General features: G+C 44.9%; 1 protein-coding gene across 1 annotated transcript in view; it reads right to left on the bottom strand.

The window, feature by feature from the left end:
• LOC130198490 (uncharacterized) overlaps positions 1–14912 on the bottom strand; it is a 186236-nt gene that overhangs the window by 90792 nt on the left and 80532 nt on the right. Inside the window, exon 4 of the mRNA XM_056421656.1 lies at positions 8219–8513. Within this exon, the coding sequence (XP_056277631.1) occupies positions 8219–8513 (295 nt within the window). The remainder of the gene's footprint in view (positions 1–8218; positions 8514–14912) is intronic.

Below are 14912 nucleotides of genomic sequence, written 5' to 3'. Positions count from 1 at the left end.
CCAAAAAAGATAACGGATAAATAAAAATGACACAACAGCATAACAACCAACTGTACGAACAATCAGACACAAATAAAAACACACACGTAAATCATGTTGCTATTCTGTTGTCTTCAATGTCTTTATTTATGTTCATACTGTTATTTGTGTGCACACACACACATGGCCAATAAAGCTGATTCTGAGTCTGATTCTCGTCATTATCTCTCTGTTCTCATGAATGTCGTTGATGTACTGAATTGTGTTTTTTTTCCGGGGGTGTAAACACAATCTGATTACACTCGGCTCCCACTCGGCTCCTCATCCCGGGTAGAAAAGCGCCCGGCAGCTTCCTAATGAGGCGAGGAGACCACTCCACTCGGTGCACACGGCTCCAATATGAATGCGAGCATCACTAATAGAAAGATTATGTAGCACAATACGAGTTTCTGTTTCTACGGCCTCGGCCTTTTTTTTATTTATTGCCCAAATGATCAAATGTATTGTTTTCACTCAGTTAGAGCAGTTGCATCGAGCCACGACGGCAGACCGAGACAAACAAAATAGTTTTAACCATTTGCCTGATTTCATAACTTGGGAACTCCCCATAAGAATAACCGTGTCATGAGTATCGTAACATAAACTGCTCGGCTGGTGCTAAATTACAAGCTCCCCATCGTTTGAATTAGAGAACGCGGATGCAGTGCATCGTGTCTCCAGGTATTTAATCAACAAAAAGGGAAATACCTCATAAATCCAACGAGCAGCTGTGGTGACAGTGTTATTAAAAAAACGCTCGTTAATCTAACACGATGCCAAATCTCCCTGCTTGGCATTTAAATTATATTCGCCGCATCCGAGTTGGATTTTGGGGGCGTTTTGAAGAGAGTGTGTACACATGTGTGTGCATGTGTGTGTGTGTGTGTGTGTCTGGTCCGAGCAGCAGGCGGAAACGTAGATTGCAATTTCAGAGGACGTGGATGGGGACGCAGTTGAGACTCGGCATCACGGGACAAATCGCCGGTGAGTTCAAAGAGAGAAATCGATCGCGATGGCGCCGCCTCATCTTGTTGTTGTTTTTACCCGACCGATCACATCCTTCCGTCTATGTGCCCGCCTGCTGCCGTGTTTCTTTTCGTGAACGCGTCCGCGACGAAGAGGAGCAGAAGCTGTCGTGCGGCGGGTCGCCCGAGGCGTCGACACCTCGACACGCGAGGCGTGAACGACGTGCCGACGCTCGCGTGGCAGACGGCTAAATGACGGGCTGCGTCTGCGTGTCTCCCTGAGGAGGATGAGGGGAACAGATGGATGGGTAGGGGGCGGGGCTTACGCAACAGAAAACAAAGACAACATGCGTTATGAAGCTTTAAGGCGATAATCCTCACACTTTAATCGGATGTTTGGGTTTTATGTCCCCAAAAACAGATGTGGCATCCAGAAGCTTCTCTTTCTCTTTCACCACCAGAGTTTCACGTTGTGTTGGAGGATCTGGACCCGATGGACCCAGACTGACCACAGCCGGATGTTTAACACTTGGTTTAGTGCTTTTGGCCATGATGAGTGTGTATCGTATTGTGTGTTGTGTATTGTGTACTGTATTGTGTATCATATTGTGTATTGCATATTGTGTATCATATTGTGTATTGCATATTGTGTATCATATTGTGTATCATATTGTGTATTGTATGGTGTATTGTGTATTGTGTATTGTGTATCATATTGTGTATTGCATATTGTGTATCATATTGTGTATTGCATATTGTTTATCATATTGTGTATTGTGTATTGTATTGTATTGTGTATTGCATTGTGTATTGTGTATTGTAGTGTGTATTGTATTGTGTATTGTGTATCGTATTGTGTATTGTATTATTTATTGTATTGTGTATCATATTGTGTATTGTGTATTGTGTATCATATTCATATTGTGTATTGTATTGTGTATTGTGTATTGTATTATGTATTGTGTATTGTATTGTGTATTGTATTATTTATTGTATTGTGTATCATATTGTGTATTGTGTGTTGTGTATTGTGTGTTGTATATTGTATTGTGTGTTGTGTATTGTATTGTGTATTGTGTGTTGTTTATTGTATTGTGTGTTGTGTATTGTGTGTTAGCGTAGACCACACTCTCCTAGCGAGACGCCGGTTGAGAATAGAACTCGTTTCCGGGGGACTCTTTTGAATGTGAGTTGATCCTTTGAATAATGTTGGTTTAAAAAAAGAGACATTTGAATAACTCTGAACTTCTCATCGCGTTCACTCGTGTTTTATATCCATTCCGTGACATGCGGGGAGCACTCGACCGGATCGCTGCTTTTCGCTCGTGAACGCGGCGCGCCAATTAAAAAGCGATAACTTTTGGAGAGCAGTCGCTCAAAAGGCAGGAATTATTTTCATCTGCTACGGGAAGCTCCGAGACGGAGTGTTCGGACCCTTCGCTTGTCGAAACGCCCTCGCTCGGCTCCCCGCGTGTCGACCTGGTACGGCGCGGCGGGTTTCTCACGAGGCGCTGAGCCAAACAGGAAGAGATTGCGACTGCAACCCGAGGAGCGCCGCGTCGCACAACAGCTGAGAGCCGCAGCTGTCAGAAACCTCAGATTGACATTGGGTTTCAAATATTACTTCATGTCACCCTCAAAGTGCTTCTCCCATAATAACTGTTTACATAGCAGCTCATCCAACGGAGGTCGACCGCAGCTGTCGCTTAGCAGTCGATAATTGATATATTTTCACATTCTTCTCAGTGTGAGATTCAATTCAATTCAGTTTATTTGTATAGCCCAATTTCACAAATTACAAATTTGTCTCGGAGTGCTTTACAATCTGTACACATAGACATCCCTGCCCCAAAACCTCACATCGGACCAGGAAAAACTCCCAAATAACCCTTCAGGGGGGAAAAAAGGGAAGAAACATTCAGGAGAGCAACAGAGGAGGATCCCTCTCCAGGATGGACAGGTGCAATAGATGTCATGTGTACAGAAGGACAGATTTAGAGTTAAAATACATTCAATGAATGTGACAGAGTGTATGAATAGTTCATAGTAGGCATATTCCACGATGGAGACCTCCACGATCCATCAGGCAGATGGCGGTAGGGAGGAGGAGTGGGCGGAGTCTCAACAGTGGGCGGAGTCTCAACAGGATAGTGGCGTAGTCAGGAGCAGGAATTCCACGACCCAGACCTCGATGATCCATCAGCAGATAGGATCTATGCCGTCTCATAGGGTCCGATGACCCCAGGAGACGTGAAGTCAAAAGGACTCCGGGGAGAAAGCAGAGTTAGTAACGTGTGATGGAGAGATGAAAATTCATCCTTAAGGAGAGAAAAAAGAGGACATAGGTACTCAGTGCATCCTAAAACGTCCCCCGGCAGCTATAAGCCTATAGCAGCATATCAAGGGGCTGGACCAGGTGAACCTGATTCAACCCTAACTATAAGCTCTGTCAAAGAGGAAAGTCTTCAGTCTACTCTTAAACGAGGTGAATGTGTCTGCCTCCCGGACTGAAATTGGAAGCTGGTTCCATAAAAGAGGAGCTTGATAACTGAAGGCTCTGGCTCCCATTCTACTTTTTAAGACTAGGAACTACAAGTAGTCCCGCATTTAGTGAGCGTAGCTCTCTAGTGGGGCAATATGGTACTACAAGCTCCTTAAGATATGATGGTGCATCACCAATCAAGGCTTTGTACGTTAAGAGAAGAATTTTAAAAGTGATTCTTGATTTTACTGGGAGCCAGTGCAGAGCAGCTAGTGCAGGAGTGATGTGATCTCTTTTCTTAGTTTTAGTGAGAACACGAGCTGCAGCATTCTGGATCAACTGGAGGGACCCAAGAGATTTATTAGAGCAGCCTGATAATAAGGTGTTGCAGTAATCCAGTCTCGAAGTAACGAACGCGTAAACCAATTTTTCTGCATCTTTTTGAGACAAGATGTGCCTGATTTTTGAAATATTACGTAGATGGAAGAATGCAGTCCTTGAGATTTGCTTTACGTGGGAGTTAAAGGACAAGTCCCGATCAAAGATAACGCCAAGATTCTTTACAGTGGTGTTGGATGCCAGGGCAATACCGTCTACAGAAACCACATCACCAGATAATTGATCTCTGAGGTGCTCAGGGCCGATTAAAATTACTTCGGTTTTGTCTGAGTTTAACATCACGAAGTTGCAGGTCATCCATGTTTTTATGTCTTTAAGACATGCTTGCATTTTACCGAGTTGGTTGCTCTCCTCTGGTTTTATCGATAAATATAGTTGAGTATCATCTGCATAACAATGAAAGTTTATGGAGTGTTTCCTGATAATATTGCCCAAAGGAAGCATGTATAAGGTAAATAAAATTGGTCCAAGCACAGAACCTTGTGGAACTCCGTGACTAACGTTGGTGGTTATCGAGGCGTCATCGTTTACAAATACAAATTGAGATCGATCTGATAAATAGGATTTAAACCAAATTAGTGCCGTGCCTGAAATGCCAATCGACTGCTCCAGTCTCTGTAACAGGATGTCATGGTCAATGGTGTCAAATGCAGCACTAAGGTCTAACAAGACCAGGACAGAGAGGAGTCCTTTATCTGCTGTCATTAAGAGGTCATTTGTAATTTTCACCAGTGCTGTCACGGTGCTGTGGTGTTTTCTAAATCCTGATTGAAATTTCTCAAATAAACTATTATGATGTAGAAAGTCGCACAACTGATTTGCGACCACTTTCTCAAGGATCTTGGAGAGGAAGGGGAGGTTAGAGATCGGTCTGTAGTTAGCCAACACCTCTGGATCCAGAGTGGGCTTCTTCAGGAGAGGTTTAATAACAGCCACCTTGAAGGAGTGTGGTACGTGGCCTGTTAGCAGAGACACATTGATAATATCTAATAGAGAGCTGCCAATTAAAGGCAAAACGTCTTTAAGCAGCCTCGTCGGGATGGGGTCCAAGAGACAGGTAGACGTGTTCGAAGTAGAAACCGTTGAAGATAATTGGTCACGGTTGATGGGAGAAAAGCCCTCCAAATATACACCAGGGCATACAGCGGTTTCCAAGGCCATTCCACTTGAGGACAGATTGGCACTGGTTATGGGCAAGAGAATATTAATCTTGTCCCTAATAGTTAAAATCTTTTCATTAAAGAAGTTCATAAAGTCATTACCACTGAGGTTTATAGGAATGCTCGGCTCCACAGAGCTGTGACTCTCTGTCAGCCTGGCTACAGTGCTGAAGAGAAACCTGGGGTTGTTTTATTTTTCTATTACTGATGAGTAATAGGCTGCTCTGGCATTACGGAGGGCCTTCTTATAAGTTTTAAGACTATCTCGCCAAACTAAGCGGGATTCTTCGAGATTAGTTGAATGCCATATGCGTTCAAGCTTTCGTGATGTTTGCTTCAGTTTGCGGGTCTGAGGGTTATACCAGGGAGCAAACCTCCTCTGCCTCACTGTCTTCTTCTTCAGAGGGGCTATCGAGTCCAGTGTCATTCTCAGAGAGCCTGTGGCACTATCAACAAGATGATCAATCTGGGACGGACTAAAGTTAGACCAGGAGTCCTCTGTTATATTGAGACGTGGTATCGAATCAAATACAGAAGGAATCGCTTCTTTAAATTTAGCTACAGCACTGTCAGTTAGACATCTGGTGTAGAAACTTTTGACTAACGGAGTACACTCCGGTAGTATAAATTCAAAAGTTATGAGGTTGTGGTCTGACAGAAGAGGATTCTGTGGGAAGACGTTCAAATGCTCAATGTCAACGCCATAAGTAAGAACAAGATCAAGCGTGTGGCCAAAGCTGTGAGTGGGTTTCTGTACTCTCTGACAGAAGCAGATCGAGTCCAACAATGAGATGAATGCAGCACTAAGGCAATCATTATCAACATCCACATGAATATTAAAATCTCCTACAATAATAACTTTATCAGTTTTAAGAACCAGACTTGATATAAATTCTGAGAATTCAGATATAAACTCTGAATATGGACCTGGTGGCCGGTACAGAATCACAAATAGAATTGGCTGTAGTGTTTTCCAGGTTGGATGTGAAAGACTAAGAACAAGGCTTTCAAATGAGGTGTAGTGTAATTTTGGTTTAGGATTAATTAATAGGCTCGATTCAAAGATGGCTGCTACTCCACCTCCTCGACCGGTGCCTCGAGGAATGTGAGTATTAATATGACTTGGAGGAGTCGATTCATTCAGGCAGACATATTCTTCATGGCTCAGCCAGGTTTCAGTGAGGCAACATAAATCAATGTGATTATCTGATATTAAATCATTTAGTAACAGCTTTAGATGACAGAGATCGAATATTTAGGAGACCACATTTAATAGACCTGTTTTGTTGCACTGCTGAAATAATGGTGTTAACTTGTATAAGGTTATTGTGTACGACTCCTCTTCTGCTTACTTTTGATTTATTTAATTGAAGTGGCCGTGGGACAGACACAGTCTCTACTCTAAAGTCATGGGTGGGTAACTGCTCGAATGGAAGAGCAGAGAAGGGTGTTAAACTACAACTCTGCTCCCGGTTCCTGATCTGAACCCTGGGTTGTCATGGATTAAGTCCGGTGATCAACTTGGTCATATTCGCAGAAATGAGACGCGCTCCGTCCAACGTGGGATGAATGCCGTCTCTCCTCATCAGATCAGGCTTTCCCCAGATACATTGTTATTCATGCAGACTTTACAGACTGCTTATTATATGAAGCCGTTAAATAGGAATACGAGGAATGTGATGGACATAGTAAAGAGCGTCTAGTCGTGGTCGAGGGGGGCGGTGTCGGACAGTGGTGGTGCTTTATTCTGATTAAACAGAAACCCAATAAAAGGCCTACAGCCTCAGTTTGTGACTTCAAAAACCCGCATAATCTAGATAAGTTCTTACCGCGGACATTAAGATGACTTTCTTTGCGCTCTCATTACCGAATCGCTAAAAATAAAATGGACAGAGACGAGATGAAGAAATGTACCCGAAGGACAACTTTTGATCCGTCAGCCAAATGAGCAACCTCTCCGAATGCAGGACAGCAATCATGTTACATCGTGTTCAGCTCCGCTCAAGGTTAGCCTGGTCAGAGGCTAATAACGGGGGAGGGGAGGGGGGGTGGGCTCCGCGTCGTCATCCGGGGGAGAGAGATTAAGCGTCATCACCTTTCTATCTGGAATGAGCAATGTCACCGCTCACGCGCCGCCCAGGTGGCAGATGGCGTCGCGACGGCAATTTATTCATGTAATGCAACAAATTGTGTTTCTGCGGACGGCCGAGCGAGTCGGATCCCGGCTCAGGTGATCGTATTAGGGGACGGCTTCGGGCGGCTCGTCCACAAAACTAGTTTACCTACAAGAATTCAATTCAGGACGTTCAGGTATTACAAAACGATGTGAAACGGGAACATGTGTTCTCCGCTGTGCCAAAGGGCACCGAAGTGTAAATACGCATACAGAGTAATACATGATAGGTAGTAGTCGGAAAATAAGTAAGTAGGAAATAATTTGTGTTCATGTTTAGTGGTAAAGTCATTGTTATCAGTTGTATAGGGTGCTGCAGGGTAAACACTTTTATTTTTAAGCCAACAGGAAGTTAGAATCACACCAGTTTCCTCCCCAGAAGGCGAATCACCGAGGAACTGATGACCAGAAAATGACCCCGGTGACAAACCACTGCCATGGAAAGTGGCATTATGACAGAAAAGTGCCACTGGAATAAATTGTGGCATTTAAATAAAAACCGAGCAATTTAAATAAAAATAAAAAGAGAAACGTTATTTATTTTGTACTTAACCCTCCAGTTACCTTAGGGTCAATTTGACCCCATTCCATGTTTAACCCTCCTGTTACCTTTATATTTACTGACATATTTTACCCTTGGGGTCAATTTGACCCCAGCAATTAAAACCTCCAGAAAATTATTAGAATTAATATTGTTTTCCAAGTTTAAGTGTGAGGTACTTTATGTTTGTTTGTTGACTACCTAAATAGCCCTTTAAATATATAAAAGAGTTGATATTTCATATATGTTTGACAGTGAAAAACAGCCTGGGGTCAAATTGACCCCAAAGAACACCGACATTAAACATTGAATGGGGTCAAATTGACCCTAAGGTAACAGGAGGGTTAATCTAACTTGAACTAACGTGATGTTTAAAGTTGAATTCATGAAATAATTTTTCCACTTTTTGTATTTATTTCTCTAGACTATCGCCCAGTGTTAAACGTATTTATTAAACAACGAACACACTCTCCCACGTACCTATGTTTGCCATCTCAGGCACGGTGGCGATGTAGGGGCCGTCGTCAAAGATGGGCGGGTTGTCGTTGATGTCCTGCACCCGGATGATGAACTGCGACGAGGGCTCCAGAGCGCGGTCCGTCTGCCTATCGGTGGACGTGGCGATGAGGCGGTACTCGTCCTTCTCCTCGCGGTCCAGTGGCTTGGTGACGTGGATGTTGCCGGTCCTCTCGTCTATCACGAAGACCGAGCCGGCGCCCTCGCCTCGCAGGATGTATTTGGTGCGTCCGTCGTTCCTGTCCATGTCGGTGTGGAGCTAGGTGAGAGGAGGGCGAAGAGATAAATAAAAAGGAAAGGAAGGGAAAAAAAGGAAGTGGAAAATATGTGAAGGGGGAGAGGGCAAAGGGTGGAGAGAGAACGACAGGAATAAACAGCAGTTTAAAATGAAGTTTTTCTCGAGACAAGCATTGAAGACAAACCCAGCAGATTATCCTCGGCATGCCTCCAGGATATAATAAATTTAAACAGAGGAAGACATAGACACAATACCTCTCTCTCTCTCTCTCTCTCTGTCACTTTCTTCCCCCAGTGCTGTGTCTCGTCTCCTGCAGTATGAGTAGTTATGAACCAACTCCTTGATCACCAGTGATATCCACAACACTTACTCTACCCGCTCGCTCTTAAAGCCTCCATTCACTTCCCGGGCAGCTGTGGACGGCGAGAGCTTACTAGTCCGCTCACATGCCGTGCCCCGGCTATTTAATGAAAGCACCAAATCAAAGGAATAACGAACAGCGGGCCAATCAATTATTCCCTGTCTAAGAGGTGTGTATGAGGGATGGCGCAGGGGAGCATGGGAAGGAGTACATGCTGCATCGATCACAGTCTTGTGTTGGGCTTTATTGGATCGGCGCCCAGCGGGACGGCTGGGCAGCGGAGCGACCGGGGGCCCTCTCACGCGGAGGTAATATCGGTGAACTCTCCACACGGTCCTCCGTCCACGGCGAGGGAGACACGCCAGCGGGATGCGCCGGCGGCACATCGAGATTCAATCTCATTACCCCCGACTCTCCGCGGATCGAATAGCAACCGTGACCGGAAAAAAAGAAGAAAAAAGCTTGCAGGAAAGTGTGACATTGGGACTTTAGACGGGTTGGGGGTAGGGGGGGGGGGGGGAGAAGAGCAGCAGAGGCTTGGGTGCGTTGGCTCAGGAGAGCATTGTTGCATGGCAACAGCTAAGCACATCTGATAAAACGAAATGAGAATGGATACTGTGAATCGAAATTTTCATTTACTTTGAGGATTGCCTTTTTTTCAAGGGTTGGAGGGTGTAGGGGTGTGTGTGTGGGGGGGAGGAGAATGGCAAAGATACGCCGGCTTCCCGGGGGGTAAACAATGAGTACGGGCGTTGACGAAGGTTGTTTATAGCGGGGAAAGCAATCATAAGTTCAGACTGCCGGGAAGTCGGGAAAAAAAAAAGTCTGAAGTTAAACGAGGCTTCACCTTCAAAGTATTCCTGTATTTTGACGGCAACGCCAAGTGGGGAATCTGAAAGCCCTCCGGCCAACACGGAGGGTGTCGTATGGGAGCTGTTGTGCACTTAGAAAACTAGTAAACAACCTTTTGTTGTTCTCATATAATGTCTTTAACGTTGACCCGAGGGTGTTAGCTTCGACTAGCGCGTTCGTGCTAGCTCTGCCGGTCTCCCAAGGAGCTGTTGAGGCCGAGAGCGACCGTGCGATGCGTCGCCTGAAAGCTGTGACTGCCGATATCAAACTCCTCGGTCCCACATGGGCTTCAGAATTTGCTGCGCAAGCTTTACAGAAGCAGCCGGGGCCAGCGGCAACAAATGGGGGCGAAGAAAATAATCTAAACGTCCACAGAAACTTAACCTGAACCACTCCTGGAGGAGCACATCTGTGCTTGTGTGTGTGTGTGTGTGTGTGTGTGTGTGTGTGTGTGTGTGTGTGTGTGTGTGTGTGTGTGTGTGTGTGTGTGTGCATACGCTTGTGTGTTCAGACAGTACAGTGTGAGCTCTGCTGAGCAAACATTGTATTGAACTATTCTGGTGTAACACACTGAGCACACAGCCATAGTGGACTGCTTTGTGATTATGATGCAGAGGTGCTTTGAACATGCTCCCTTGACATCTGTACATTGTATTTGTGTCCGCGGTGCAGACGCCCTGAGACTCCCTGGTTTTGAGCAGCGAATTAACTTTTCTCAATATAGACTTGTGATGGCAACATCAGCCTCTCACTTTATTTTCGCACCCTATTTCTTTTGGCCGATTTGCAATGGCTGCCAGTTCAAACACTCTTGTCCTTAGCAGACATTTTGACTTGTGATAGCAGAATAAGCTCAGGGGTAAATATTAACGATGGCTCATTCCTTTGCATGAAAAAAGGCTGCTCCAGCAGCTGCAGCCGGCTGCACATGCCGTATCTCACATGATCAGCTGCTCACTATATATTTACCTGCCCACACACACCTACCTCCATGTCTACCTACCTCCTGTCTACCTACCGCTGTGTCTACCAACCTTTCTGTCTACCTACCGCTGTGTCTACCTACCTTTCTGTCTATCTACCCTCCTGTCTACCTACCTTCCGGTCTACCTACCACCCTGTCTACCTACCCTTGTGTCTACCTACCTCCTGTCTACCTACCGCTGTGTCTACCAACCTTTCTGTCTACCTACCACCCTGTCTACCTACCTTCCCGTTCTCTCATTGCTCTTCACCTAGATAACTTCTGTGGGTTCTAACAATACTTATGTTTGCGGTTATCACTCATTTTGATATGTTTGCAGTCAAAATGATAATTTTGGGTGGAGTGGCTTTGGGGACAGGCCTGAAGGGACCGGCTGTCAGTCTTGGCGACTTTCTTATCAGACTTAGCGGCTTGTGGAGCTTCTGCTGATGGCTGCTTTCTTTGAACAGGAGATTGCAAAACATTCAGCCGGGTTTCCAGTTGGATTCGGTACTCTTGCGAGTAACTAAAGTTTACCAACCCTATCTGTAACTCAGTAAACCTCTCTATTTGTACCTGCTGTTAAGGTGAGCACCCACCAGAACTGTGCCAAGGCACCAGGCTGTATGGAGCAATTAAGACCTACTCTATCAATTCAAATCCAGTGTATCTATATTCTATCAAAGACAAACCGGTGCACCATTCATAGTGAAGTCAGTAAACAAATGACAAACCAGGCAGGCGCGGTGGTGCGAAGCCAAACTGCTCTATGCCTCAATTTTCACTGTATTTCTAAATGACACGAGGAAATGGACAATCAGTGCTGGGCAGAGTAAAACTGTGTGAGCTTGAACGCCTGAGAGCACCGCACTGCCGATAATGGGCCAATAGTGTTTCGGCTACATGCGGGTAAGCTATTAACTCATGTTTTACCATCATAATCAGGTTGCCTTGCTTTGCTTGTTTGTTTGTTTGCCACCTGTGTAGGTTCACAGTGTTTAGCTACTGAATCAAGTGTGTGCCGCTGCAGCCCGGGTCACAAAGGGTTCACTGAAAAGTACTTCACTTGAGCATATGCTGAGTTTAGACACGCTCTCATCCTCCATCTTCTTAGGCAAGCAACTGGGGCCAATTGGCCAAAACACCCGACTGGGCAGGACCACCACGGGAGCCTGGTTCCCTCCCTCTTCTTTACGAAGAGCCATTAACAATCAAAGTCTTAACGGCCCTGCGGCTTAACGAGGGGACTTAACGAGCTTCTTAATGAAGCCCCGGCCATCAATACCATGGTGAGTGGTGGCCAGCGCTGATTGAAAGCACAGCTCCGAGTCATTCTGGGCCGTGGGAGCCCAGCCGAAGGAAACCAAATCCATTTAAGGCTGACCTCTCACCCTTATCGGGCTCCTCCAGGATTAATAGGAAAGTATAATAAGGGAAACGCAGAGATCCGATGGCTGTGGATGCCGTGTAGCTGCAGAGGTGCCGCGGCTTTCGGAAAATATCCTTCAGCAGCCTGTCAGTGTGCAATAATACCCAAACGATATTATACAGTACCAACAACTGGATGTCGCCATATTTCACATCTGCTTAACTTGAATAGTATTACAACTCATAACTCCCGCGTTTCATATCCCGCTGATATGCCATCAAATATATTAAGAGCCAAACAATATGAAGCCACCGGCCACATAAGCCAAATTTACTGATGTGTCACCTCAGCTTGGAGAGTGATTTCAGGATGATAAGCTGCCATTTCCATTTTTCCTGGCGCCCGTTGTGTATGAAACATCCAGCCTCCCCAGACTCCTAAATCTCTTCAATTACTTATATTATCATAAGCTAATATGCTTATACTCATATACTCAATTTCACATTTTTGCAATAACCATAAATCATGAAGAGAGCAGGAAAAGTACTCTCCGCCAAACTCTAAATCATTTAAATAACTAATAACCCATATACACAATTTCACATTTCTGCTGCACAATAAATCATTAATAAAAAACTGGAAAATGTGTTTTTTTTCCACGGTGGTGCATTAGCTTAATGAATGTGGATATCTTCCCCCACTAAATCCAGCAAGTCTGTGTGTGTGTGTGTGTGTGTGTGTGTGTGTGTGTGTGTGTGTGTGTGTGTGTGTGTGTGTGTGGTCGCTGTGCTTGCATGAGAAAGAAAAAGGGAGGCGAGGTCATAGAAGCAGGAGAAATTACAAACGGTTGAAAGTCGACTGCCGGCTCACTTGAAACGCCGATCGGGGCGCAGCAGCAGCGGCGACGCCGGCGGGGCCCCGCGAGGCTCTATTCCTGCCGGCGTGCGAGGCAGGAATAGGTGCAGGGGAAGCTATTCATCGTCTTTGTGGGCACTTCAAAAAGAAGCAGCACTTTAGGACAACCACGAGCTCACCGGCCGGGCAAATTCCGCAGGAAGGCGGGGGGGGGGGGGGGGGGCGGTGGTCTCGCCTCGGGCCGGGACCGAGCCAGATCTTTCATATCGGGGAAACGGCAGCAAATATTTAATTTGGGACAGGGCCCAAAAGAGTTCAGAGAGTTTGAAATGAAACCGTACCTCGTGGCTGAGGCATCATTAGTTGTGCTTGAGGGTATGAGCAAGTGTTTGTGTGTACATGCGTGTCTTATACAATACGTGACCATTTTATCAACACTCTTTCCCAGTGTGTGTGTGTGTGTGTGTGTGTGTGTGTGTGTGTGTGTGTGTGTGTGTGTGTGATAGCCAATAGATTTAAAGAAAGAGGTGTAATGACTCTGAGTCTCTTTCTGCCCTGGCTGGACCTCCACTTGGAACACTCATTGCACAAGGCGTGACCAAGAGTCTTTATTTCTGTGTGTGCGCGTGTGTGTGTATGTGCGTGTGCGTGTGTGTGGCTGTGAGGAGTGCAAGCATCAGCGCCTAACCTGGAGAGAGAAGAGAGATTTGAGACCCGGCCAGGCAGTGTGGGGCGGTTAATAGAGCAGAGCGCAAAGCCGAGGCCAACATCTACACGGAGACCAGTAATTAAAGTCAACAACTCTCTGGGCCGGCTGAGATGCTCCCTCTCTCTCTCTGTCTCTCTCTCTCTTTCTTCCTCCAATCTGAAGAAGCAATTGAAAGAGAGAGAGAGAGAGAGACACATATCTGAACACAAGCAGGTGTGTGGACACCGGGGCATTATAGGCTCCTGCGATGGCTCTCAGGTTCAACGGTGGGATTAAGTGCGGCGGTGCGGTTGGTATTTAACAGGTGATGTTAAATGACTGGGGTTGAGAGAGAGGCTGAGCCTTCATGGATTAAAAAAAAAAATTCTAAAAAGAAACACAGTTTAACCATCATTTAATTATCTCTCTGAGGCATATATATATATATATATATATATATATATATATATATATATATATACACTACCGTTCAAAAGTGTGGGGTCATCCAGACAATTTCGTGTTTTCCATGAAAACTCACTTTTATTTAACAAATGAATTGAAAATTGAATAGAAAATATAGTCAAGACATTGACAAGGTTAGAAATAATGATTCATATTTGAAGTATTAATTTTGTTCTTCAAACTTCAAGCTCAAAGGAAGGCCAGTTGTATAGCTTATATCACCAGCATAACTGTTTTCAGCTGTGCTAACATAATTGCACAAGGGTTTTCGAATCAGATATTAGTCTTCTAAGGCAATTAGCAAACACAATGTACCATTAGAACACTGGAGTGATAGTTGATGGAAATGGGCCTCTATACACCTATGGAGATATTTCATTAGAAACCAGACGTTTCCACCTAGAATAGTCATTTACCACATTAACAATGTAGAGTGTGTATTTCTGATTAATGTTATCTTTATTGAAAAAACAGTGCTTTTCTTTGAAAAATTAAGACATTTCTAAGTGACCCCAAACTTTTGAACGGCAGTGTATATATATTCACGGTGTGTGTGTGTGTGTGTGTGTGTGTGTGTGTGTGTGTGTGTGCGTGCTACAACAGGATGCTCTGTAAGGTTTTCTTCTTGTGGTTGTTGTGATTCACAACGTTTTTTCCTTTATGTTTTAAACTGACCTCCCATTGGTCTAAACCGGCCACTAGGGGGCGACTGCTTCACCCCTCGTGGGTCATTAGAGTAGAGACTGTGTCTGTCCCACGGCCACTTCAATTAAATAAATCAAATTAACACAATTATTTCAGCAGTGCAACAAAATAGGTCTATTAAATGTGGTCTCCTAAATATTCGATCTCTGTCATCTAAAGCT

This window comes from Pseudoliparis swirei, chromosome 8, assembly GCF_029220125.1.
Source record: "Pseudoliparis swirei isolate HS2019 ecotype Mariana Trench chromosome 8, NWPU_hadal_v1, whole genome shotgun sequence".
Lineage (NCBI taxonomy): Eukaryota > Metazoa > Chordata > Actinopteri > Perciformes > Liparidae > Pseudoliparis > Pseudoliparis swirei.
This window is presented reverse-complemented; position numbering and strand designations above follow the sequence as displayed.